Here is a 26,628-nt window from a genome sequence, read left to right on the forward strand (position 1 = left end):
CCCAAAGGCAGTATCCTGTGAAGCAAGAAGCTAAAAAACAAGTCAGGGAGATCTTAGATCAACTTGAGTACCATGGGGTGATTGAAACATGCACCTCACAAATGAACAATCCTTTGTTTCCTGTCTCAAAACCAGACAATCCATATCGTCTAGTATTGGACTACAGACACTTAAACTCTTGTTGCAAAACAATTGCAGTACAAAATTCACACAGTGCAACACTGATGAATAACATTGTGCGCAAAAAATATAAAACGACATTCGATATTTCAAATGGTTTCTTCTGTCAAAACACCATTGCACCAGAAAGCAGGTATTTGACAGATTTCTCAAGTATGGGGGCCAAGAGTCAATTTTGCCGTCTCCCCCAAGGATTCAAGAATAGCCCAGGATTATTTTCAGCCAGAGTAACAAAGTTATTACAAATGTATGATGATGAGGCATTATCTTATGTCGATGACATCTATCTAACAGACGATGATTTGGACAGGCACTTGAAAAGAGTGAACACCATTATACTTGGGTTCGCATCTGAAGGTTACAAATTCAACTTTAAAAAATCGCGAATTGCCCAACTCACTGTCCTATTTCTAGGATATGAGTTATCAAGTGAAGGGAAAAGCCTGGCAGACAATTTCTTAGAGAAATGTGCGCTGCTCCAAGCTCCAAAAACGCTGAAAAACCTACAATCAATTCTAGGTTTCCTGAATTTTGGAAAAACGTACGTTCTGAATTACGCAGAGAGGGTTAAACCTCTGTACGAATTAATAAAAGCTGATTTCAAACAAACTAATTGGACTAAGAAACACACAGAAATGTTACGTTCAGTACAAACAGACATGTTAGCAAAAACAAAGCTACAAACATGCGTAAATGAACGAAACCTTGTAATCCGAGTCATCCCAGGAAGATGCGGATTCACGTACCTGACCTATAACTAAGGTGAAACGGTACCCATAGCTTACAAATCCACTTGTACACACAAGCTGAAATAAAATTCACTTCAACTGAGAAAATTCTGACAGCGGTTCAAACTGCTATAGCAAAAGAAAGAGCCCTTGCACAGGGAAAACGCATATTGGTCGTTACACCTGTACCTGCCTTGGAGGCAGTGACAAGAGCGAGCATTCCAAATGCTAAAGCTTTACATTCAAGATGGATGGATACAATGGGTTAATTCTCTTGCGGCAACAGACGTTGAATACGTTTTTGACCCTAGCTTGAAAACACAAGAATTTCTCCAATACAAATATGAGTGTCCTCTGCCGACCGAAATTCTGCCTCTGGAACATTATGGCTGTATAATATATACAGACGGATCAGCACAGCCCGCAATTGGGGGTAAACAAGCCTATAGTGCTGCGTGCGCGATTGTTAAAGGTTGCTGGCGCGAAAGTAAATTCAGGCCTATGGTCACTAAAACTCAATCACTCGGAGACTGTACAGCTCAGCATGCTGAACTACAGGCTTTCAAGATGGTGCTTGAGGATACCAATCGCGAATTCCCCACACTAATAGTGTGCGATTCGTATTACTGCGTCCAGTCTTACAATGAATACTTGCAGAACTGGGTTCAAAGCGGTTTCAAAGATGCGAAAGGTGGCACAATAAAGCATAAAATGCTTTGGGAACAAGTAGTTCTTTTACAGAAAGAACTACAAAAGACTCACGTGATCCATACACTGATTCATCAGCTTGATGGCGTTCACGTTGCAGGGAATTAATTGGCTGGTGAAGCCGCGAAGGCAGCTGTGCAAACGGCTTCCGTAGCTGCAATCACTCGTTCAAAAACAAAAATAGACAGCAACATAATGCAAGCTGTCACTGCCTCAGTAAACGACAGTGGTAAAACACTCTCCAAAGGCTTTCCCGTAAAGTACTCATATATACCTGATAAAAATAATGTTCCTTTTGCTCGAATCCCTGGAGTGGGGGATAGGGCAATCTCAAACATGGAACATAGGTTAGGACTAATCTTAGCAGCACATGAAGGACTCGCTCCTGCACTTGCAGGAGTTTCCGACACAGTATCATTATTAAAACAGAGATATTGGTGGTCACGCATGATTAAATAGACTAGAAACTATGTTCTACACTGTGAAATATGCCAAAAAATGAAATTATCAACAGTGAAACGTCCTGCGCAGAACCCCTTCTGATCTGAGATAAACCATTAGCGTGTGTTTACGTGGACCACTGTGGTCCCTTACAAAGGGACGGTAACTATAAATATATCATGGTCGCAGTGGATTCCTGCACAAGATTAATTTGGATGTGGCCCCAGCACTCGGCTTACGCCAGAACTGTTATAAAAGATTTGCGAGTCTTTATCGGCACATACGCAATCGGCACGCTACATTCTGACCAGGGTCCTGCGTTTAGCTCTCGAGCTTACAAGGAGGCCATGGCCAGCTTGGGCGTTGCATTGCGGTACTCTAGTCCCTTCCATCCTGAGGGTAATGCGGTAGTGGAAAGAAAAAAACGTGACATAAAGCAATCTATAACAGCGAGGGTATTAGGTTCGGGTGATGGGTGGGTCAAACAACTAATAAATGTCCAACGTAGTCTTAATAATCTGCCAAGAAATTCTCTGTGTGGAATCACTCCGTATGAACTTTTGTTTGGTACTAGAATGATAATCGAAGACCTCGATAGTCAGACTATTTAACTGAAGCTACACCTCACTTACTTCTTCCCTTGTACTAGACTTAGGTTAGGTACACGGGGTAGGCGTATTTTAGATGCACCAGTTGAGTACTTTTAGTCATTATTTATCATTGTATGTATTTTATCAATTTTATGGATCTTATGGATTAGAAACCATATCATGCTTCTACTGTATTATTTCATAATACTCCTTTTACTGTACGCACTTTACTTCATAGCAAGTACTACAATCGTAGCAATTCACTTCTCTTGCATGAGAAAGAAGACTGCTCAATAAATAACACTCTTATTGAAAACGCCCGTATCTCTATTTCTCTGTAAAACCCTGGTGAAACTAAGCATGCACGATTGACTGAGTGAAATAGCCATCTATTGTTTTCGCAACTCTGAATATATATTTCTTATTCTTGGGGAACAAAGTTGTCATGTTATATGGTTGTCAGAAACGAATCCCTTCTTGTTTAGTCGAGAAAGTTTCTCGTGACCTCTGAGCTAGCTGGCATTCACAATTGAGTCTAACATATTCAATAGAGACCTAGTCGACTTCAGTCCTATGTCTAAACTATTGTTTATGTTATTCCAATGCACAGAGCCTATTGGGAATATAGAAACTACACTACAGCATAATGCCACTCTATATGTCGTAAATGGCTGATACACTGACAACCCTGGAGAATGGGCACCCTAGGCTGCAGGGGGGTCCTTCTTATGCAAGGGGCACCTTCTCACTTAGAACCAAGCATCCTACCTTCAGGATTGTTAAGGCCTGCTATGGGGATGACTTATACGTTTTAAGTGCAGTGACCCCTAGATATAGGAAACCTATATCTAAAGTAAGAGGTGCATGCGCAATCTTACAGAGGCTGCAATGGCAGGCCTGTAGTTCCATTTTGCATGGCCTCTCATGGGTGGCATAATACATGCTTTAGCCCATGGGAGGCCTCAGGGGGACCTATGCCCTGGGTACATAGGTACCATATACTAGGGACTGACAAGTGTACCCCAGTATCCAAGCTGGAGTGTACCTAAGTACATGGCACAACAGTTCAGAGAGAAAACAGATAGACTGGGGTCCTGACTAGCAGGATCCCAGTCAGACTAGTTAAAAACGATATCACATGAAGCAAAAAGTGGGGGTAACCATAAGAAACAGATCCGACTTTCCTACAGTGTGCCACTGCTCTTTAGTGAGATTCACACTCTATAAATTCGATACATACATACATATTTTCAATTCTATATCAATGCCTTTTGCTTTAATTTTTATTGTTTAGTATTCTGACACCATACCATTAACAAACATTTGCACTTTTGTTTCACTTCATCTTTGTTTAAATGTTCTAGTCTTCCATAGTGCATACCAGCCACTTGCCCATTACCTGTGTTTGCTACCACACTACTTACTAATACAAATGTTTGTACTCATGTTGCAGTTGACTAGCTTATTATGCTTTTATGTTGCCACTATTGATTTCATGCAGTCAGTATTTAAGACTATACCTACAGATTTTATTTTAGTTCTCATTCTACAGTAGTCTGACAACTTAAAGATGGGACTCACTGTGACCACTGTTTACTTTTGTTACACCTTATTATGTTAGATGGCTAGCTTTCCATACCACATGTATAAGATGTATTTACTCATTATTCAGTGCCTAATTTGTAAAAGAATAAGGGGGATATTCTCAGGAACGCGTGAAAACTACAGCAAAAGTAGCTTAACGCAACTCTTCACATCGCAGTCTATCGTGGGAATATAACACTGTGTTAACACGGCATTCCCAAGCCTGCGTCACCATGTGATAGGCTCACGATAACGCATCAAAAGTTAGTGACAAAGTCAACGTGACGCAGCCAAAAGGCAAAACACGAACTCAAAAAAAGCTGTGATGAGGCCAAGCGTGATACAAAAATCTGCGAAAACCAGCCACAGGCCTGCAATTCCCACGCGCCATGCGGGAAAATGCAGCATAAAAGCAAAAACCAAAACACAACAAAACCAAATCAAACTGTGTAGCACCAGAGATGCACCGGGCTGAGTGCAGAGGACAACCCGGACCCCACAAGCCCACGGAGGACCAGCCAGGAACCCCGTGTTTGGGAACACGCAAGGAGAAGAGGAAGAGGAGGATGGGGTTCAGTCCGCAGGAAGACCGGATCATCGTCACGGAGGTGATAGAACACTACCCACAACTGTTCATCACCTCCACTGCCACATTGGCAACACAAACGGAAATATGGCAGTCAATCGTCAACAACGTAAATACAGTCAGAGTATCGAGGAGGTCCATGGAGGAGGTGAAGAGGCGCAGGCCTGAAGTGCACAGCCAAACCAAAGAGAAACTCGCTGCCAACAAGAAGGCAGCAAAGGCAACTAGAGATGGGCCTCCTGCGCCACAGGAGGAGCTGGAGGAGCTGGACCAAATGGTCGCCACAGTCATCAGTGCGGAGATGGTGCAAGGAGTTGTAGGTCTGGACACAGCTCGATATGACTTGACCCAACAGCAACAGGGTGAGTACCGACCAGGGCCTGGGGTAACGGAGGGAGATGGGCACAATGGCACATATGCACAATCATGCGCAGCACACTGCACATCCACAATGAGTGTGGAACATGTCCCTGACAACCTTGGCACTCTGCAGCACACATAGAAACACCAAGTAGGCCCGTCCACAATGTGCAGAAATGGGCCCCCCTCCATATCACCAATGCCACAATCTACCCATGCACATGTACTGAATCCAAAAAAGCAGCATCTCTATAAGCCACATGGACTATGCAAGTGACACTACATGACAGATAGAATGGCTGCAGTTACAATACATGACATTGTGCACAAGACGACCTTGAGGTGGCTGAGTGTGGACCACATCTGTAAAGGAGCAGGTCACATTCTGACACATCCACCTACAACCCATGATGTCAAAAACACATCTGCAAACAAACAATGCTCAAAGTTTAAAATATGTCCAAGAGCACAAATGACCCAAGTCGTAAACATCACAGCCCCCGAAAAGCACACAAGTCAAAGGTACACCGACTCGAAGGGATAAGGGGATGCCAAATCAGAGCTGCAGGGCAGACTCGCCAACAATGCAGCACACACACAGAGCAATCACAGCACATCAACATTGATGACAATGTGGTACAAAGTGTAACCCTTACACCACAGGACAGAGGACACAACTGGTGCTGCTCGTGCGTAGAAACTGGCCAATCACATCTGGCATTGCATGACACTGTGGGATGAGAATGTACAAGTACAACCTCACATCAGTCATGTAGTCAAAATGTCCACTGTCTCCCATCAAATAGCCAGCTCCTCCAAAACAGTCACAATGTACATTGTATGTAAACATGTACAATGCGTCAACATACATGGAACATACTGTTAACCTGCATCTCCCTGTTACTTTGCAGAGGGACAATCAACACATCCTGCAGAGCAGCCCACACATTTCTACAGTGATGATGAAGGGGACACCCTGCACATTTGCTCAGACACCCTCCAACGGCTCATGAACAGCCTCTGCACCCCAGGAGCAGGGCAGCCCGGCTGCATCGCAGTGACACCACACCCTGCACAGACCATACAGCAGTAGCTCGGCCACTTCAGTATGAATGTTAAAATCGCCCAAGAGGAGAAATCTAGAAAACCTCAAGGCGCGGGGCACAATGAGATCTGCCAACGCTTTAAGGAATGGTCCGGTGGGATCTGGGGGACGGTAGACCAGTGTGCCTCACAGCGTAAAATGGGGTGAGAGGGTAAGAGAAAAATTAAGAACTTCACCTAACTCATCGGAGGAGTCACTATAAAAAACCCATGTATCTTTAAAAGCAATGGCCAACCCCCCTCTCCCCAATGCTCGATCCATCCTAATTATTTTAAAGCCTCTAGTAATGGTGAGCTCAATAATGGGGGCACTGGAGTCGTTAAGCCATTTTTCTGTTATAAACAGAATATCAAGATGGCCATCAGACAAGAGTTCTAATATGTCGTTGGCATGTTTGCTCATGGACCGAGCGTTTATGAGAGCAGCCGCAATAACTTGTGAGTGGTTGGAGGCATGGGTGGAAGCGACCAAGGTTTGTGCAAGGCTAAAACCACCCAAAGGACAAGGGCTGGAGATGCCGTCAGTCAAAGCCCATGGTACAAAGCCCGAGCACTCAACGGTTTTTAGTGATAGTAGTTCCTCTCGTGAATAATTTATTGGGGCATCAATCAGAGTGGTGGGGCTTTGGGCAGCATGACCAACGCTAAGCATGCCCGAGGCACGGATGGGCGCAGACGGGCAGACCTTTCACTTACCTTCATCGCGGCAGCGCCACGCCTGCTGCGTGCGACCGCTGCGCATTCGAAAGAGCATGTTTCATTTATGGCTGCACCTCTCTCCCCCAGCTAGAACGCTGCCACTGGTCCAGTTGGGGTCCGGGACTACACGCAAGATGGCCGTCCACCCTCCACTCAATTGGCACAACAGCTGTGGTGGAACGGGGCAGGGAAGGCACACCTCAGCACACCAAATAGCAAAAACAGGTAAGTGTATCACCCACAAAAGGAATTGTCTGAGCGATGCGATGAAAAAAGGCAAAGGCGCCTCAGCTCGGGACTCATGTATAGAAATATGCAAAAATACAGTAAAAACTTAAAAACACATAGATATGGCCTGGGAACATTAAATGGGTCCGTATGGGAGCTGCCACCACCCACACTAGCCGCCAAGTTCTCTAAATGAAGCTAAATTTATGGCTGCACCTCCCTCCCGCAGCTAGAACACTGAAACTGGTCCAGCCGGGGTCCGGGACTACACGCAAGATGTCCGCCCGCCCTCCACTCAATCGGCACAAGAGCCGCGGTGGAACGGGGCAAGGAAGGCACACCTTGGCACACCAAATAGCAAAAACAGGTAAGTGTATCACCCAAAAAAGGAATTGTCTGAGCGATGCGATGAAAAAAGGCAAAGGTGCCTCAGCGCGGGACTCGTGCACAAAAATATGTAAAAATACAGTAAAAAGTTAAAAACACATAGATATGGCCTTAGAACATTAAACGGGCCTGTATGGGAGCTGCCACCACCCACACTAGCCGCCATACAGATCCTAACAGACACTCCCTGTTCGCACCATGCTCACCGACATTCCTTGGCTGACCTTGCTGGGACCATTGCTCTGATACAAGAACTGTCTAGTCAGACAGGCTCCAGCGATGACAGCACGGAGTTGGCACAGATGCAGAGGACAGTGGAGACCATGGAGTGGATGCAGGCTGAAAGTAGGGCTGCCACGGCTAAACACCAGCGACATGTAGCTGGGATCTTCCAGGCCTTGTAGATTCCTCATCTTGCCATTGCTGCCACAGAGCCTGTCCCAGATAACTGCTGATGGAACTTCGACACACACATCTCTGCCCCCTGATGTGTCATTGGCACACAGTGATGTAGCCCTATCACCTTCGCACCCTCTTGTGTCAGTGGCCCACAGTGATGCTGCCAATACACCACCACACACACCTGGTACACTGGACACAGAACACGTCTCAGAGGAGTAAGATGTCGAGGGTAATGACTGTGTGAGGAAGGAGGAAGTAGCATCCAGACCTGCCCCATGGCCTGTCCCTGCCTGGTTCAGACCTATGCATCATGCCTGGAACAACACTTCCCACTGTCCCCCAGAACAGTCTGCGGCATTCACCTGGACCCCAACATGGACTGCCATATCTATTCTTGTATCAATCACACAGAAATCCGGCTGTGGACTGAACTCTTCCTCTTCTGATTAACTTTGCATACCCCCAAGGACTGTGGTTGGCCCACCACTGGGCAACCATGTCATGTGGGCTTGAACTGGCCATGTACCCCTCCAACTCCGAGACTCCCCAGAATGTGAATAAAACATTCCAAATCACACAGAAGTAGCATGTTTAGGTTCACTCATGTGTACAAGTATGGATGAATGTAGGGACATTGATTGCACTAAAAGGTACACCCTGGTAAATGTCATCAATGTGCATGTTTGAGCCTGAACAACATGGCAAATTAGATGAATGTGAAGGTGTGAACTAGCTGTGGCCTCATTGCACATGAACAACAATATTGCATCCCCCAACGTAGCCCCACGTCCATGTATTATATAGGGCTGTGTGTGTAAATGTCAGAAGAATCAGTAGCCCGCCTGAAGTAGTGTCCCCCATCGCATGTGGCTACAGTACATCTTTTCTCATGACATACTCACACACATCAGTGTGGACCAGTCGGTTTTAATGGATCATATTGATCCACATGGCAAGAAGTTGGACACCATGCTCACATTGCTGAAGACACGTAAGAGCACAGGTCTACCAGCAACTATCCCAAACACAATGTGTGGCTCACAGTGGCAAAGCTGCCAATAAGTATTCACTACCTATGTACCAGAGGCAATCTGTCCCTCCCTGTGTACGGACAATGCTCATTTTGGCACATGATGTGTCAAACTAATCAACACTCATCACAGATGTACACTGGTGAATTTGCGTAGACTTTATTAGCATGTGCGTGTCAGTACGGTCGTGATGGGACACAACAGGCAGACAGATGCTTAAGACACTTACAGGCAGAATGGGAATGTCTCGAGGTGCAAGGAATGGGGTGGCAAAAATGAACACATATCCTTACGGTTGGCAACGTTCTTAGCCCACCTTGCCTTGCTTTTTGAGTCAAGTGATGTTTTGCGTCTTCTCATTGCCCCGTGTCAGGGGACACGACTCACAGCCCATGGGATCTGCATGGAATTGTACCACCAGACTACGCCGACTGTGTGCTATGCTGACAGTGAGCAGGTGAAAGGTACAAGGTCACATGTCGTGCTACATTCCCATGTGTGTAGTCTCCCTCCAGCAGTATGTCAGAAATAGGAACTTTGCCAAGCAAAGCTGTGCAGCTCCGCCAATGGAGCTGCAGCACCTTGCACAGGTGTGTGACAACACGTGTAGGTGCACGCACATGCATTCTGAGTGCGGGCGAAAGCAGACATGACCACTGTTGTACTTGCTTATGTGACCATTCCTCCACGATGCAACACAGTGTTGGGACCTGTGCTCTGGGTGTCAGTCAGTTGTGGCTGCAGGAAGGTAGTTACTCGTCCATGAATGCGAGCACTGCTTCATAGGCAATCAGTTCCAGAAGTACGTTGTTTTCGAATTCAAGACACACGAGGGAGAGCCAATCCATTAACTGGTCCAGACAGATGTGCTCCGACCACGCAGTTTCACCAATTCGCAACCCAGCCCAATAAGGGAGCGCCTCGATGTGGTTACTGCACAAAATGCAATTTGCAATGCACTGCACTTGTGCAATCTCCCATCCACTGCTGCCAGCACAGACACCACATATCAAGGCATCCCCGTTGCACTCCTGTTCGTGGGCAAACAAGGGGCACACACACACAAATCATGATCCAGTTCAGCTACCGTTGTGTTGGCTAGGCAGACCTCCATGGGCCACTTGAATGTGCATGATCGACAGTGGAACCATGGCTGGACACATGTGACATACGGAAGCCAGAAATTCAGACGGTAACTGATTTGCAAAACTGCCATTGGCAGAGCTCCCAAGAGATGCAGCATTTGTCCATGGTACAGTTCCACGTGACTGGTCTCGTACCACCGGTACTCCTCAAACCGGTGGCAGTTCTGTGGACGATATTCCACAGCTCGGAGCAATGAGGTGTATGTGTGTTCGACGTTTGGGTTGTCTTTTATACCGATGTGTTGGGGGCATACCAGGTATAGCTCGAGCAGGGACAAGTGTGTGGGGGGTGTGGACACTTTGCTCTTTGATTAGCGCAGTTCGTGGTGTGGGAGTCACCAGAGTCTGGTAAGGTATCTCACTCAGGGTGTGCCGGGCACATTGGAGACCAAGGTTGGAGGTTTAGATGTCCTTGTGTATTGAGACAAAGGAGCTAATTGTAGTCTGACTACTGCTTGTATTTCTGAAATGTGATGTGGCCTATGCACTGAAATTGTTGCCAGGCTTTAGATTTTGGGTGCACCAATTGCGAGACTCACACAACAGTTGTCATGTATGTGCCAAGGGCCCGATTGTCCTTGTGCTCCTTGTTCAGTCTCTCTTACTCTCTCTTTCTCACTCTCTCTGTCCTTTGATGAGTGCCTGACACACCTTCTTATCTGGTATATTATCTTACAGGGTGTCACTTATGGATTGTCCAGGGATGACCCGCCATGGCTCTTCCAAATAGTTGTTTGGTGAGAAATTTGATTGTGATACTTAGTTTGGACTCTCAATGGTGAATGGCGATTCTGCGGCATCAGGCAAATGATTTTGTTCATGATTTCGTAACATTTATGTGCAACCTCTTGGCCCGGGGAGGTGGGGGGGCCTGGGGTGGGGCCCCCGGGGGATGAGGGGTGATACAGGAGGTGGGTGGTGGTGGGTGTTGTGGCTCTCTTGGGTGTCTGAGCTGCATGTTCGTTGGCTCCATGACATCTGTTGTTCTTCAGGTGTGGCTCTGGGCTGGGCTCCTTTTTCTGGTGCAGGTTGTAGTCTGGCTTTGCACCAGGTCAGAGCAGGTGTTAATTTCCTGCTGCTAACGCGCATTGCATGTTTTGTGTTCTTATCACCGATCTGGCTATGGTTGAGAATGTTGTGAAGTAGTGTTTTTGCGGCTTTTTGCTGGGGAATGCCTACTCTGCATCTCATTAGCGATAGTTGCCGGGGTCATCCGTGGCGATGTTTTTTGAGGATACTATCACCGTAAAACTGGTGGTATCGGCTGTTAGTACCAGCTTGTGAATGGGGCGGTAAATTTATCGTGACTTTGGCTGCACTAAAGTGCTGATAACTCGGCTATAGTTCCTTGAGAATATGTCCCTAAGTGTCAGAGCACAGTTTTGCTCAGAGGCCCACAACCAGTTCTTCCAACTGTCAGGGGTGCCCAATACTACCTTCAGTCTTTTTAATTCATCACTAGACTCTTCATGCCCATTTATCTCACTCTTGCATGTCCCCGCTTTCTTCAGTTTTTGCCATCTTTACCTTACATCTTCTTTCCCTCATGTGTATTTTCCACTCTTGTCTTTTGTCAAAGTATGATGAGGCAAATTAGTGCTGGTCCCACAATAGGAGTGCATGTGGGCCCCACCTGCAACCACTGGCTCAAATTAAGTTCTTAGAAAAAAGGGAGGACCCGGTCACTGGTTTGATTCTGCTAACTTTTTTATTAAGTGCAGAAATGTACACTAAGGTGTTTAATCCTTAGGTATGTTGTATTTATTTAGATTAATCAGAAAGTATGTAAGCCAATTTTTACATAATTGTGACAGTCCGAAGATTTACTTGCTGTCCTGCACAAAGACAATTATATTTACAAATACTACAAGCATACATTACTGTGAAACAAAAAAAATTCAACATTTCAAACATTATGAAACAAAAACATTAAACAAACAATTTTCATTTTTGTGGAAGTACCCTGTCCACTGTTAAACACCTTAGTGTACATTTCTGCACTTAATAAAAAAGTTAGCAGAATCAAACCAGTGACCGGGTCCTCCCTTTTTTCTAAGTCTAAATATTGTCCTACCCGGCCACAGTACGGACAAAACCCCTTTTGTAATAAAGTTCAAATTAAGTTCTGTCATTATCGCTTCCCTCGTTTACAATATTCTAATACCTGTCTGGATGAAATTTCAATACATAAGATAATAAATGAAAATACAAGCATTTTACCAAACCCTCCTGCGGGTAGGGCCATGATGTGGACTAAAATACCCCAAAAGGCTACACATTTTCAGACCCCAGGACATTTAGAAGACTGTATAGCGATGCCTGCAACCAGAATAAATTGTTTTGGAAAATGTTCATCTATTTTATTCAGGTGTTCTCCGCCTTGCCCTTTGGATACAGATATTCTTGTTGACCTGAATTCTCCTCTTCTGGAAGTAATTGTGCAGTCAAGGGCTTTAGTATTCTACAGGCCACACATTAAAATGCATGTTTTTTCGTTTGTGGGTTGCAGAACAAGCCTTTTCAGAACACTTACACATTCAATCTCATTCCGTGACCGACTATCTGTGACTCACCGATGTACACAGGGCCAACCTCAGGTGAAAAAGGAGCCCGGTAAAGAGAAGGGAGTGATGTGAAGTGAGTTCTTAGCTTACCTAATTTAATGTTGTAAGGAAGGACATCATTTTTGTTGTTGTTCTCTTGCTGTTTCCTGTTTGGCGTGGCTGACATTATGACTCTGTGCACTATAGCAATGCAAAACAGAGTATCAATTCATGTGCTTGGATGCTAAAATATGTGCTATGCATTGTTTTCCCTTAAGTAGCAAATTTCGCTTTCAAAATAAGGCTGTGGCAGATGGTGTATGAAAAGCACCAGTGGTGTGGAAATTTAAATGTCAAATTTGGGCTATTGTGTGTGTATATACACCACCCACTTGAATGAGAAAAATGAATCGCTGAAAAGAACCTTCTGTGTTTCTAGAGGGGCTGCAGTATAAAGGTACAGCAGTGACATCTGGTAAGAAACAGTGCCTTTTCAGTGTAGAAATACCTGCTTTTATATATTAGCTAAGTCACCACTGACGTTTGCCTTGTAAGCCCAATATGTTGCATGCCTAATCTATAAACATGGGACATGTTAGGTATTGGGGAAAGTATGCCCTCACAGTGGATTTGTTCTCCTCTCCTTCAAAGACTTTCCATCCCTACATATTAGTAGTTAGTTTCTGTACAGGCTTTAAGGTTCTTCCACATTCTGCAGCCTTTTACCAAATCTCTGAGATTTCTCATAGACTAACATCTCAACTTAATGAGTCACATCGCCAAACTGACTAGATCCCCCTCATTTCCAATCCACCTATTTAGGGAAAGAAAATAACACATTCATCACTCAGACTTCAGATCACCAGTTCAAGCTCTAATTCGGATCCATTTTTATGGAGGATTTGCAATCTTGGCAGACCTTCCTAAACCTGCTCTGTCACCCCTAAAAGCTGTACTATAGGCAGCTGGTCGCCTAGTTGCACGAGCCACAAAATCTGGTCAAATCACTCTCATTCTAAAAAACCTTCACTGGTTCTCCCTGGAAGCAAGAATTTACTTCAAAAGTGCTTGTTTAAGTCATAAAACATTATATATTGGGCACCCACTGTACTTGAAGGACAAACGTCAACTCAAAGGATGCCTTAGAAGCACCATTCACTAATTATGGAAATCACAGCAATAAAAAGAGCAACACCATCCAAACAGTATTTATAATGGCTTGTTTACAAGCTGTGGTACTCTACCTGATTACATTAGACTAAGTCCAAAATTCGTATCCTTTCAAAAGGACCTAAAATACCTCCTCTTTAAAATGTATTTGCATAACTGTTTCCCCATAGCCTCTCTTCCATCCCTCATGTAAATTTATGTTATATGTAGGAGTGTGCTCCAATGCCGTTGAGGTTGCAGCTCTACTATGTTTAAATAGTTAGGAAAAATAGTTTGCCACTGCGTAGGTAAAGCTACATTTTCCATGAACAGGCCTGGTTTTAAATTAAAATCACTTTATCTTATCTCAGCATGGGAAAATCCTGGAGTGGTCAGCAAAAGTTATTTTTCACTTAGTTCTAAAAATCGAACTTAAAAATAAACGTAGATTTTTGATACCTTGAGTAACTTTAGAAAATTGTATATTGTGCTGTCTGACACTAAAGTAGTTTAGAATTGATTTTCCTCAAAGCCCCACTGTAAAAAATGTATAAATATCCTGGTTGGCTGTAAATGACTCTGCTCCTGGAAGACAACACCTTGGCCACTGGAAGTAGTAATTCAAGAGTGCTAATAACAGTGGCTGCTTACCAGAGTTTAGTAATGGGGGTCAGTTTACCACACAAAGAGTAGTTTTTACAGTTCTTCATTTGAAGTGGACATGCCAAATAATGCTGCCAGAAACTACAAAAATTGTTTCCATGATCCGCCCTAGACTTTATGTCTCTGTCCCCAGCAGGAAGGAGAAAAAAACAGTACTAGCCCTGACAGAGGAAAGATCACCTCCTATATCTCAGCTAATTGGGGTGTGCATGGGAGAAGGGGAAAGGCATCTGTACCTGGATGAAAACTAGGAACAACTTGGTTGAAGAATTGTGCAAAGATTTGCAGTAAACTGATAGTGGAAGTGCTGAAAATGGAGTGTTCTGCAATAAAGTAGCAAGGTGTGGGTGTGAGGAATTTTTAACCACTGGCTAGTGAACAGGATAAGACTGGCCCCTCCCCACCACCTCCTCAGAACATCCCTAACCTGAAGAGACAGACTACACCTGAAGAAGAACATCCCTAACCTGAAGAGACAGACTACACCTGAAGAAGGAAGTCTCTGCCTGAAAACCAAAAGAAGACTCGGTGATCGCTGAATACTGCTGGCACCCAGGAACCAGAACTACTCACCAAGGGTCAAATGGTTGGCCTCCTGGTACCTGTTACAGATATACATTAAGTAGAAGGACTCCTGACTCCAAGAATGCTCAGCTGACCACTGTGAATTGTACCCTCCAAAAGGCATGCCTGGGGAGAAAACTGGTGCCTGGAAGCTGACCCATAGGACCAAAATGTTGAAAACGTTTGGGACGTAATCATTTGTTGTACCTACAGAGAATCGGGACAAGGTGCTGAAGCTTACACAATGAGTGTGCACCCCTTGAGCAAAGGACATCAATATACATCCTGCTTAAAACTTTTTCTAGTGAAGAAAAATGTGTCAAAAGTATCCAGCCTTGTGGAGCCCTGTCCAGCTACAACTTCAAGCCTTCCCCATGTATTGATTCCAAGAACCAAAAAAGACAAAAATTCAGAAGTTAAAATCTCATGCAAGAAGGCAAACCTACCCAAGTGGAGAAGTCACATAAACAGGTACAAAATCTTGCTTTGTCCCGCTCTGAGCAATTAGCACTAAAACTAAATGCTTAAGTAGGTGCTTGATGGGAATAATACATGACTTTGAAGGACCTTCATAAGCATCAACTTCTTGGCTTGTGGGGAAATTGGGATCTGTTTGCAGTGTCCCCCCACTTTTTGCCCCATATGAGACTTCTTGATGCTGGTTTTCTGACTCTAAGAGTTCCCTGGACTCTGCTCTGGGCAGGCCCAGGGCCAGTGCTATGTTGAAAACACTCACTTGTAGGTTGAAAACACCAGTAAAAACGCACACATGCATTAGAGAACACTATGTATTAGGGTACACCTATGATTGGCATGACCTACCATATATGTCCCTAGTAGATAATAGGGCAGGGGAGAATAAAACGACCCATAAGTCCTAGTATAATATAAGGTATGGCAGTTTAGAGGCCAGCAACCCTTTCTGCACTTGCATGTGTGCACTGCTGAGCGTCTGAGGTCATTTTAAAAGCAACCCTGCCTTGAAACACTGTTTTTCAATGTAAATTAACTGCAAACTCGAATTTGGTGATAGTGGCACTTAGAAAGTGATAATTTACAATATACTTGCATGTCCTGTACCCCCTGGGTCTCTCCTAGGTGTCCCAAGGGTGGAGGGGATGTAATCATGAGCTGGGTCCTTATAAAAGATGTTTTATATGCCATGGAGATGCGCACTGTAGAGTGGGGAACTATACTATTTTTGAATATTCAGGACCCCCAAAGTCTCCCCTAGGTGTCCCTGGGGTGGGTGGAGGGTCATGTAACTATATGCAGGGCCCTTAAACAATGTTTTTGATATGCCCTGATGATGGAGAAATTGCACATTTCAGTTTTCCCTTTGGAGATGCCTAGCCCCATGGGATAACATTGCAATTGTTTATGAATGCATAAATATAGCTAGGAATTGAAGACATATCTTTCAAAAACTTAGGAGAATGATATTGATAAATCCAACAATATGCTATTGTTAAATGTATCCTAACTTGCACAGAAAAGAAGTTATAAGGCGTTCTTATCTGTAAGCCAAGCGTCAGCCTTCCTGCAGTCTTCCCTGATTGAGCATAGTTAATTGGATTAGCCAGGCTGCTTTGATGAAGTGATAAGCGGCTCAGCCAGGGAGAGGTTATCTGCTGGAGAAGCTCTGCTACAAAGGAATGCCAGAGCAAGAGGGAGGTGTCGTAAAGGATGAAGCTTCAAAGGAGGAATAGGACAGGCAGGAAATGGCAGGTTCTTCTAACCCCATCCCCTCTGACCCACCCAGATGGGAGGTTTACGGAAGGAATCTGCAGATGTTAGGCTTTGGAGAGCTATGGAATTGAGCTATGCTGAGAGTTGGTTTAGTTAGCGCTTCATGGTCTGCTGAGATATCAGCCCAATTGAATTTCGGAGGAATTGTGCTTTCTGGGAGGAGATTATGCTACTTTGGAGGAAGTGGTCATGCTTGTGGGTTTGCCTTGCCCCTCCTGCTTGACCACAGAGAACACTGAATAATTATGTGAGAGGTGCCGAGCTGGTACCTTGAATTGCACCACAAAGCCCTGCATTCTGACTGACTATTCCTGCTGCATTATCTGGAACTACAGATTAAAGAATGGTTCCCTGCAAGCTACAGGTTAACAGAGATCATCTGCATCATCGCCACCAATTGCCCCTTCCTGGAGTGTGTCCAGTAGACTTTTAAGGGTTTTGTCCAGGTGTATCGTGAGACTTGAGTTCCCAAACGTTCAAGGACCATCTTGGAGCTTCCAGGCCCTTGGATTGTGTTTTGGACACATTGGACCCTCAATGGGATTTTCAGGAAGAAGTTCCAGACGTTTGGAGCAACTTTGAAAAGAGCTCCTTGAGGTGATCGACTCAACCATAACGAACAAGCCTGCCGCCTTCAACCTCAACCTGGCCCAGATTCCAGGTGTGTCCAGCTAAAAAGTTCTGGAGGTCCGACTTCCAGAGTTTGACTGGTAGCTCCCTGAAAGTCAAACCGGCGAACCATCACCAAATCCAGATTGGTGAGAGTATCGAGGGACCCCGGCGGAAATAGCTCCAGAAAAGTTTTTTAAGTCTGAAGGTACAATTTGACCAGGGCCTCCCGCTCAGTGTATCGTCGCAGGGCTCCATCGCTGTCTGTCTGAAAGATTTACTTAGTCAAGCATGAAAAGATGTCCCAGAGTGGTGCTATAGGTTTCTAACTGCTAGAAAGTGTTTAATCTTTAAACATATATATCTCCTGTTCCCTACATTGGATTATTGTCGTTTTGGTGTCATTTTAAAGATACAAATATTTCCTAGTTCTTTTTTACTGAATTGGTGGTTTTAAATGCTTTACATACCTGTCTCCTAAATTAAGCCTGCCTGCTCGCAGCCAAGCTACCCAGGGTGGAGCATGGGAATAATTTATAGAGACCTATGCTGGGCCCTAGACTGTGTTAGTGGCCTTATTGCCTGTGTTAGATGCATCTTTAAAATATGACTCGTTACTACGCGAGTCAAAATATCGCATGGCATTACAACGCGGTAGTTACAACGACTGCGTTGTTACCACGCACATTACTACGCAAGTCATTACATCGACTTGCAGTAGATGGCAAGCTGACATTGGAAATATATCATTTACTATTCCAACTCCAGCCTACGCAACAGCGGGTAAGGTGTTGGAATAGTAAACAATACTATTTTTGATGTTAGCACGCCATGTACTGCAAGTCTATGTAATGACTTGCATAGTAATGGTATTGCGTGCTAACAACACGGTTGTTGTAACGAATGTGTTGTAATGGCATTGCGGTGTAATCACAGCGATGTAAAGGTCGTTTCCCCATATTTATCACTACTAATAACCCATTTACAACAGCTTAACTTACTAGAGGACTCTGAGCTGCAGGAAATAAAACTATTTCAGAAAGCAAAAGCAATGACTTGTGTGACCTGACCTCCTCTTCATTGCTGTGAGAATGAAATACCCTCTAGGTCCTGGTGAACCATGATCTTTGGCTATCCATTGATGCTTTGCGATTTCTTGGTGTTTTTTTACTCAAAACTTTAAAAATGGCAGATGTGTGGCATTGTTGATTTGATTCTTTGGCCGAGCCAGCGTCCATTTGGGATTGCTAAATGGGTGCCCTGTCGAAAACAAAATTGCAACTCTGTGGAAAGTCTTAAAGAGCTTACCTCTTTGACGCTGATGACGGAACCACTCCGTCATCAGCCGCGGTGGCGCTGTGCTGATGACGGAGCGGTTCCGTCATGGCCCGCCCGACACGCCTGCGCTGGGCGTTCTATTGAGCGGACGGGGCCATGACGGAACCGCTCCGTCATCAGCACAGCTCACCCGAGGCTGGTGATGGAGCAGTTCCGTCACCAGCGTGTGAGCACTGCGTGGCCCCCACGCCCCCTTAGCGCTGCAGCGGAATAGCCACCGCAGCAAAGGTGTTAATACATTGGGCATGTGCGACGCAAGTAACCATACTGCAACACATAGTGTAATCGTTCAACTTCTTGTAAAGAGCAAAGTGTCCACATGGCTGCATTTAACCGATACTCCAGAACAACATGTACACAGAATTAAGTCGTCCTGGCATGAGTATTCATTAGTGGGTTTGTCCACTTTGTTCTATACTATTAATTAGGGGAAACAGGCGTACCCCATTGTCCTTCCTCGCTCTCTTTTTGCTACTTCTACCTTTAACCGATGTAACAACCATGGAAGCTATTCCATCTCTGAGGATGTTCCTGAGACATCATGATAGAGGTTATGGGGAAGTTATGCCAAAGTACTTGTCAGAACTTTATGGATTTGTGCAGGGTAATAGTAATATGATATTTTGCTTCAGCCAGTCTCCTTTACTAGAGATTTAGGTTGCCTGGGATGGCCAGGAGAAGGATAAGCCGTATCATTTTGTGGAATTGCCACGGAATCTAAGCATTATGTTTTATTTGAATGCAATAAATTGTTATCATTTTTAAAAAAGGCCACTTAAACCAATATTCACGGAGAAAAGTGAAATGGGTAATTATATTCTGTAATTCGTTTTATTCATTGATTTAGGCACAAGAAGTATGCCATTTCGACCAGCAATATTCTTATTTACAAATGAATGAATGAATCATGAAAGCATGTCATTGCTATCCCCTTCGAAGAGCACATTCCTGGGCATGCCATCTTAACGAGGTAAAGACAAGAGCCTCTGCTATTTGCAGTTTATTTTGAATTGCTTTTGAAGGCGATGTTTTTCATGGTGGGCAGATTAATTATTTTTGCTATGGGCACCTTAGGAAACACAACCTACGAACTAAGCGAACATTTCTTGTTATGAATGCGCAAGATAAACACAGATTGCTGATTGAGTGAAACGTCTTAAATGTAAGAGCATTAATCTCGATCAACATTCCCCAGCAGTTTGTGGCAGCTTGCAGGTAAACGCGGTGCTCTCGCGCTCACCCTCGCGCGCCACAGTGCGCAGCGTGCTCATGTGCATGTAACAAGACATACTCTTCTAGAATGCATTTGCCACATGAATGATTTATCCACTTTTCATGTTGTACTTTGTTTCTCTGAGGGGATCAATCAACGTTTTAATAATTGACACAAAAGTATGGGGTGGGGGAATGCCTGAAGAGGGAAGAATGCTTGTTTAATACACGTGTATGCAATTGGGAAATGCTGTCTGCATCTTCTACTTTCACATCCAGACCCTACTGTTTTAGGAAGGCGGTAAATTCCATCCGGAGCCCTTTTGAGGTAAAGCAAACACGAATTATCATGAGTCGCACCAATTATACTCAGACATTGGGGTTTACTGTTAATAGACACAACTGGACTGCGCTTGTAAACATGTCTGTGTGAAGGGGCATTTATAACAATAAAACCTGTGACTACGGTTGGGAAATATATAAATGATATACTGAGCTACTGCTACTCTACATGAATCTTTTGCTTTGTGATAATCCAAACAGTCATATGTCTGAAACCATTGTAGTGTCAGTAAATTGCCAGCTTGTGGAAATATTGTCAGTTTCTCTCAAATGTAATTTGCCTTACAAAAACACTATAATTACGACCCCAAATAAAAGGACAAGTCAGTGCACACATGTTGACCATGAGAGATGGCGTATCAGTGCAACCTTTCCGAAAGCTGTCTTATTATTATTTTTTTTACAAAAAAACACGATCCAAAAAAGTTGAAATTCTCTAGTTCATGATGGAGACCGTGTTTTAAACTGAAACTATAAAATCAATGTCACGGTGTTTTCTTACTGTTAACGTGGCTTTGATGGTCGAATATGTTCATTCCGAAGACTCATTAAAGTCAATTTTAACAGTTCCAAATAAAAAAAAACGTCTTTGGCAGTACAATGAAAAGAATGATGGAGAGTTCCTACCTTTGAAGAAGCTCGAAAACATAAGTGCCCACAAGAGCAGCCCAGAGTAAAGAAATCCGAGACAAGCTCGGGTGAGCATCTTCCAAACGGACTCACTCCCCTCACGAGACAGGCGCTTCATAGAAAGCAAGCAGTGCGTCATGCACTCCAGCTGGGTAATCCAGGACAGTTAGAAGGGCTGGGGTCTGCGAAGGCTCTCATGGACAGAGACGAGTCTTCATTCACCAGCTTGTGACAGAGCGAGCACGCGCCGTAAGAGACACCTCATGCCACCTAGCCATGCTGGTGCTGCTGACTGCACCGCTGCTGACTGCAGCTGACTGCTCCCGCAGAAGATGTGTTACCAACTGAATCCCAGCTGGAGAGAGAGGGGTGTCTCACTCGTCACTCGCCCTTCTCAATAGAGGCATTTTACACAAATAGAGGTGGGGAGAGAGGTGCACGAACGGAGTAGAGAGAGAGAGGGAGCACAGGGGAGGTTCATTCAACCGTGTGTGGGTTTCAGAGAGGGAGGGGAGCGGGTAGTGCTGCTGCGAGACTCTCGGCTCTCCATCTGCCCCTATTCCTGGGATAGGAACTCAGCGGCAGCAGCACTGGCCCGACAGGCGAGACCATAACCAAGGTTTTTCTACGTTTGCTTCGCCGACGTTGCCCTGCTTGGCAAGTCTTGCCGCTCGGAAGTGAAACCTGGGCAAGCCTAGCCAGAAGAACTTTCAGAGCAGAAACGAAAACGAGCCAAGCTCAGATTCTGTTGGGGATTGTGTACTGTGTGTACACACGTTCACTAACATTGCATTTATAACACACAGGCGTGTGTAACCAGCATATGTATATTACGAACAATTGTTGGAACTCCTGGCTGTTTAGTCAGTGAGCAACAATTGTCGAGATGTTATTAAACGTCCTCTTTTCCGCAAAAATGCATAGGTAACAGGTCAACTTGAGATGTCTGAGCCATTATTCATTAAAAAGGACATACATACATTTCAAAAGCGGCTATTTCTTATCACAGCTCAGAAGACTGGCTGATGAACACATATCGATCGGTGGTTTCATTGCACACCAGCGAAGGTTTTCCAACACACAGCATTCACGCATTCCTCATCAATAGAGATTTGCGACATGTACATCTGTGTCAATGTGTATGTAAACACAAAGGTTCCACTGCTCGAAACTGGCTTCTGCCTGTATTTTGGTAAAAGACAGCAAAGAGGACAGTGAATTTCGTGGGTGTTCATGGAATAGTCATTTCCTGTATCAGGCATTACAATGGCATTGTGTTTCAGTCTATTTCCACTTCCCATGTCATTGAAGTGCATTAGATTGGCATCTGCTCTGCTTCCTTTTTAGGTCGAGCCTGGGCAGCACATGCGCTGCTCTGCGAGGCATGGTGTATTGGAGTATGGCCTTGAAGCTCTGCCTACTCTCCGCCCGTATTTTTCATTGGCTTGTGTCATTTTCCTTTGTAAATGCTGGGTTCTCATTTGGGGAGCCAGTCATAGCAGCCGCCGTACCACCTCAACAGACTCTAATCACCAGAGGCACTTGCGCCAGGAGGCGCCAACATTTGGGACCGCGCCCGGAGGCGCATAAATGCGGCTCAGGGCTTCCGCAGCGCAAGAGCCTGTCATAGCAGCCCCCGCACCGCCTCAACAGCACCGGGGGACTCCAATCCCCAGATGCACTTGCGACAGGAGGCAGCAATGTTTGGGACCGTGCCCGGAGGCGCATAAAGAGAGCTCGGTGCTCCGGCAGCACGGGACGCATGCTGGTGTTCCAGGGCCGCACCCGGGCAAAGCCCATGCCAAGGGCTGGCCCGTCTGCGCAAGTCAGAGCCCGGAGGAGGCTGGGCTGGGCCATCCCTCTGAGGCCTGCTCATGGAGAATTATGGATTTGATTTACCAGTTCATCACCGGACCCAAGGTCAGTGCTTTAACACTCTGATTTGATACATTGCCGTTAAGTCCACGCAAGCTGTTTTCATTTCTCTGTGGCAGTCCAAAACCTTGTTTTATTTACTATTGACCCCATCAATTCCTCTCCTTTTGTTCTGGGTAGCCACTTATAGCGGGATCTAGCGACAGGGCAGAACGCAGCTAAACGTTTTGAAGGAGATTTAATTTGCCCCAATGTGTCATCCTTAAATATGGGGAAGCAAACCTGTGCTAGGAAAAAAGCAAATGTCACCCGCAACCTGTAACATCTTTCAACCACCCTCGATTGACAGGATGCCCCAGAGGGCTTTAGGCATAGTGGCTACCGAAATTGAATTGACTGAAAAGCGTTTATTGCTAACCCCGGATTAAGCCTTACCATTCATCAACCATGACGCCTCAAGTTTACCACCATCTTTGGCTTCAGATCCTCCAATGCCCCTGCCAAGGACTTGTGCAATAGGATTCAAAACATCCAGTGCTGACCTGCATCCAAAGGGTGTTCATCATGGCCCTGCTAGGAAAAGGAAACCTAAACCAGCTGCAAGCATGGGGACTACACGCATGAAGCGTGCTGTAGAGCCTTCAGTGAATGGTGTCTCTGGGTAGGGTGGGACGGGTGTTTATTCACAAGTAGGCATGGAGCAGCAAGCTTAGATCACCAACCGGGTGGTGTCTTTACAGGTCGAAGTAAGGGTCATTGTTAAGGATGAACTTAACACTCTGATGGAGCGGGTGGACAAGCTTTCACCTTGGTCGAGTCCTGAGTTGACAAAACTGAGGCAATCTCAAGGGGGATTGAGTCTTTAAATCACCTGAAATCGCAGGTTGCTCTTCTCAATACTAGGCTGCAATCCACATCTACAAATAACACGTCCCCCAGTATAATTCCAAACCAGATTAATAAGGAGGGTTTAAATAAAAGTACGAGTATCCCAGCCAGGCCAAGAACAGATGACAGCACTCACTGCCGGGGGCGTACCCTTGGGGTGGAGGCTGGAAGTAAATACAGGGTCCATACAGCAAGGTCACCAGTATGTGGTCAACCCCAACAGATGACCAGTCACAGGGCTGGTGAAGGGTCTGTTTTACGAGCAGAAGTTAATGAAGAAAGCCATATTTGCCTGGAATCAATCTCATTGGTCATTTAGCATAGCAGCCCCTTTTGGGGGTAGGGGAGGGCCCTCAGGGGGACATTGTACCAGGGTCCCTGTGCATTTGGGCTGTGCAGTGAAACAGATGGAGACATCTTCACATGACATTCTCTGTATCTTTCTGACATTTCCTACATAGGTCAGAATTGCCCTGATAAACGTCTATTCACGGCCGGTTGGTTACAGTCAAGAGTCAACCTCTCGATCAACTGACCACCATCCTGCTAACTATTCCTGACAATTTTTGGGTGATCCTAGGTGGTGATTTCAACTGCTAGTTCGAACCACTGAATGGCCTGATTACAGGTAACCTCAGTGATGAGGATCTACATTGGGCCATTCCAGAGCCCAATATTCCGCCAACTCAGGCTTTGGCTCCACTGGTGCTGCAGCTGAATACCCTCACATTGAATCTCTCATTAAGAGAATGTAATGGCCGCACAAAATCTGACACACTGGGGAATTACACTTTTAATAGACAGAGACATGCCTCTATTATAGACTACATTCTGGTAACCCCAAAATTCTGGCATAGGGTGTTAGATTTTAAGCTCATGCCCGCTATGATAGTGACCACAATGCTCTTATCATAGAGGTAATCTTGCCTTTGCTAAGAGTGTATCTGAAACACAACCACCACTCGACTCCAGACTACCACTAACCATTGGCAGGAGGAGAGTTTGCTGGGGTAATTCTGCCATTCTCAAGAAAAGTTGGCCTCCATATATTAAAACAAACATCCCATTTCTCATGGCTGCGAACGAATTTACTTTGAATGACGGCATTCCTACTTCTCTTTCTAAAATCTTTGATAATCACCAAGATCAGGTATTTACTATGGCTAATATTTTCTATCCCAACACAATATTAAGGGGGAATAGAAGACCACAACATGCATGGTACAATGATAGCTGCGGTGTGGCCAAGTCAGATCTTATCATTGCTATAAAACTTAAGGATAGGCTGTTGATCATAGAAAAAAGGGAAGCCCACAAAAGTACCATCGATAAGGCAAAAAGAAGATGGGAATGTCATAAATAGGATACCCTGAGAAGCGCCTTAAATAACTATGATATGAGGTCATTTTGGAATGTGGTAAATACAGGTTCCCAAGATGGAAAACTGGCTATAGAACCAAATATTGGGGCGGATGTATGGAAAGCTCATTTCGAATCCTTATATCTAAGGGTGGAGGACGAGGACAGGCCTGCTGGTAACTTGCCCCTCCCCCCTCGAGCCAATTTGTCTAGACGTTCCTTCGATCTCCCTGAAGGAGATAACTGATGCATTGAGCAGGGTAGCACCATCCAAGGCTCCAGGAATAGATAAGATCCCTGGGACCCTCTTTCGGTGTGTACCTACTATTTGGGCCCACTACTTGTGCTCTTTGTTTAATGCTATCCTGCTGGGAATGTTGATTCCTACCTCCTGGGCGGGGGCCGAAATGATACCATTTTATAAAGAGGGATCTCCACTCTTCCCCGCTAAGTATCGCCCTGTCAGTCTTATTGACGTAAGCAAAAAATATTTGCCTGTGCACTCTTGGGGCGTCTCCAGAGCTGGATGGAGGAGCACAATGTCCTTAGTCCCCTCCAAGCCGGGTTCAGAGTGAGGATGTCTACAATAGACTACATTTTTAGGTTACAATTACTACATTGGAAATCAGTGTGTAGAGAGGTTGGCAGCCACTATTTAATATTTGTGGACCTAAAATGTGCATTCGACCTGGTACCGAGGGAAAAACTATGGGCAATTTTATTGGATATGGGGGTTTCAGCATACCTCTACCACCAGCTGAAATGATTACACAAGGGCAATTTTGCCCAAATTAGGTATGGCAAAAATGGTGAACTCATAGCCCCATACCTGTAAAAAGAGGCATACGCCAAGACTGCATCTTGGCCAGACCCTTTTTTGCCTTTTTATTAATGGCTTAGTTAAGTTGTTGATTGCAGGGCAGGATATTGATGTCCCTAAGCTGGAGAAGCATAAAATACCTGCCATGATGTTTGCAGACGACACCCTCCTGCTATCAAAATCACCCATGGAAACTCAGAGGGGCCTGGACATTTTTAATGTTTTCTGTAAAAATAGGGGTCTGGAGATCTTACAGAAAACTAAGTACATGGTATTCAATGCAAGTAATAGGACGCAGCCAAATCCCCACCTACATGGGAAACCCCTGGAGAGGCTGTCCATTTTTGAATACCTTGGCATCATGCTCACCGAAAAAATAGACTGGGGTGCGCAAACTAAGAAAGCAAGTTTCAAGTTGACCCAGACAACGGGGGGACTGAAAAAGGTATATAGGAGCTGTACTCACAAATTTGTTGGCGTGGCAGTGGAAATGTATAGAAATGCAGAGATTTGATAGATAAGGTATAATGTGTTACACGCATAAGACAGCAACGACCAGAGTCCCTTACTTTGTCTCCGCCCATTATGTTGACAATTAGGGGGGGAGGGAGTGGAAAGGAGTAAACCACATGTACTGGTATGTTCGGGACACTGGAACAAGCACAGAAGATCAGCTATAAAAGAAGATACACAAAAGAAGACTGCACAAAAAGG

At 45.0% G+C, this 26,628-nt stretch overlaps 1 protein-coding gene across 1 annotated transcript in view; it reads right to left on the bottom strand.

Annotated features, from left to right (window-relative positions):
• The window catches only part of LOC147727885 (neuronal acetylcholine receptor subunit alpha-7-like), a 1,417,517-nt gene extending 1,396,462 nt beyond the window's left edge, over window positions 1-21,055 (bottom strand). Inside the window, exon 1 of the mRNA XM_086961831.1 lies at window positions 20,970-21,055. Coding sequence (XP_086817957.1) covers window positions 20,970-21,048 — 79 coding nt within the window. The 5' untranslated portion in view covers window positions 21,049-21,055. The remainder of the gene's footprint in view (window positions 1-20,969) is intronic.
• Window positions 21,056-26,628: the final 5,573 nt, after the last annotated feature.

The sequence above is a fragment of the Lissotriton vulgaris genome, chromosome 3_1, assembly GCF_964263255.1.
Source record: "Lissotriton vulgaris chromosome 3_1, aLisVul1.2, whole genome shotgun sequence".
NCBI classification, from domain to species: Eukaryota; Metazoa; Chordata; class Amphibia; order Caudata; family Salamandridae; genus Lissotriton; species Lissotriton vulgaris.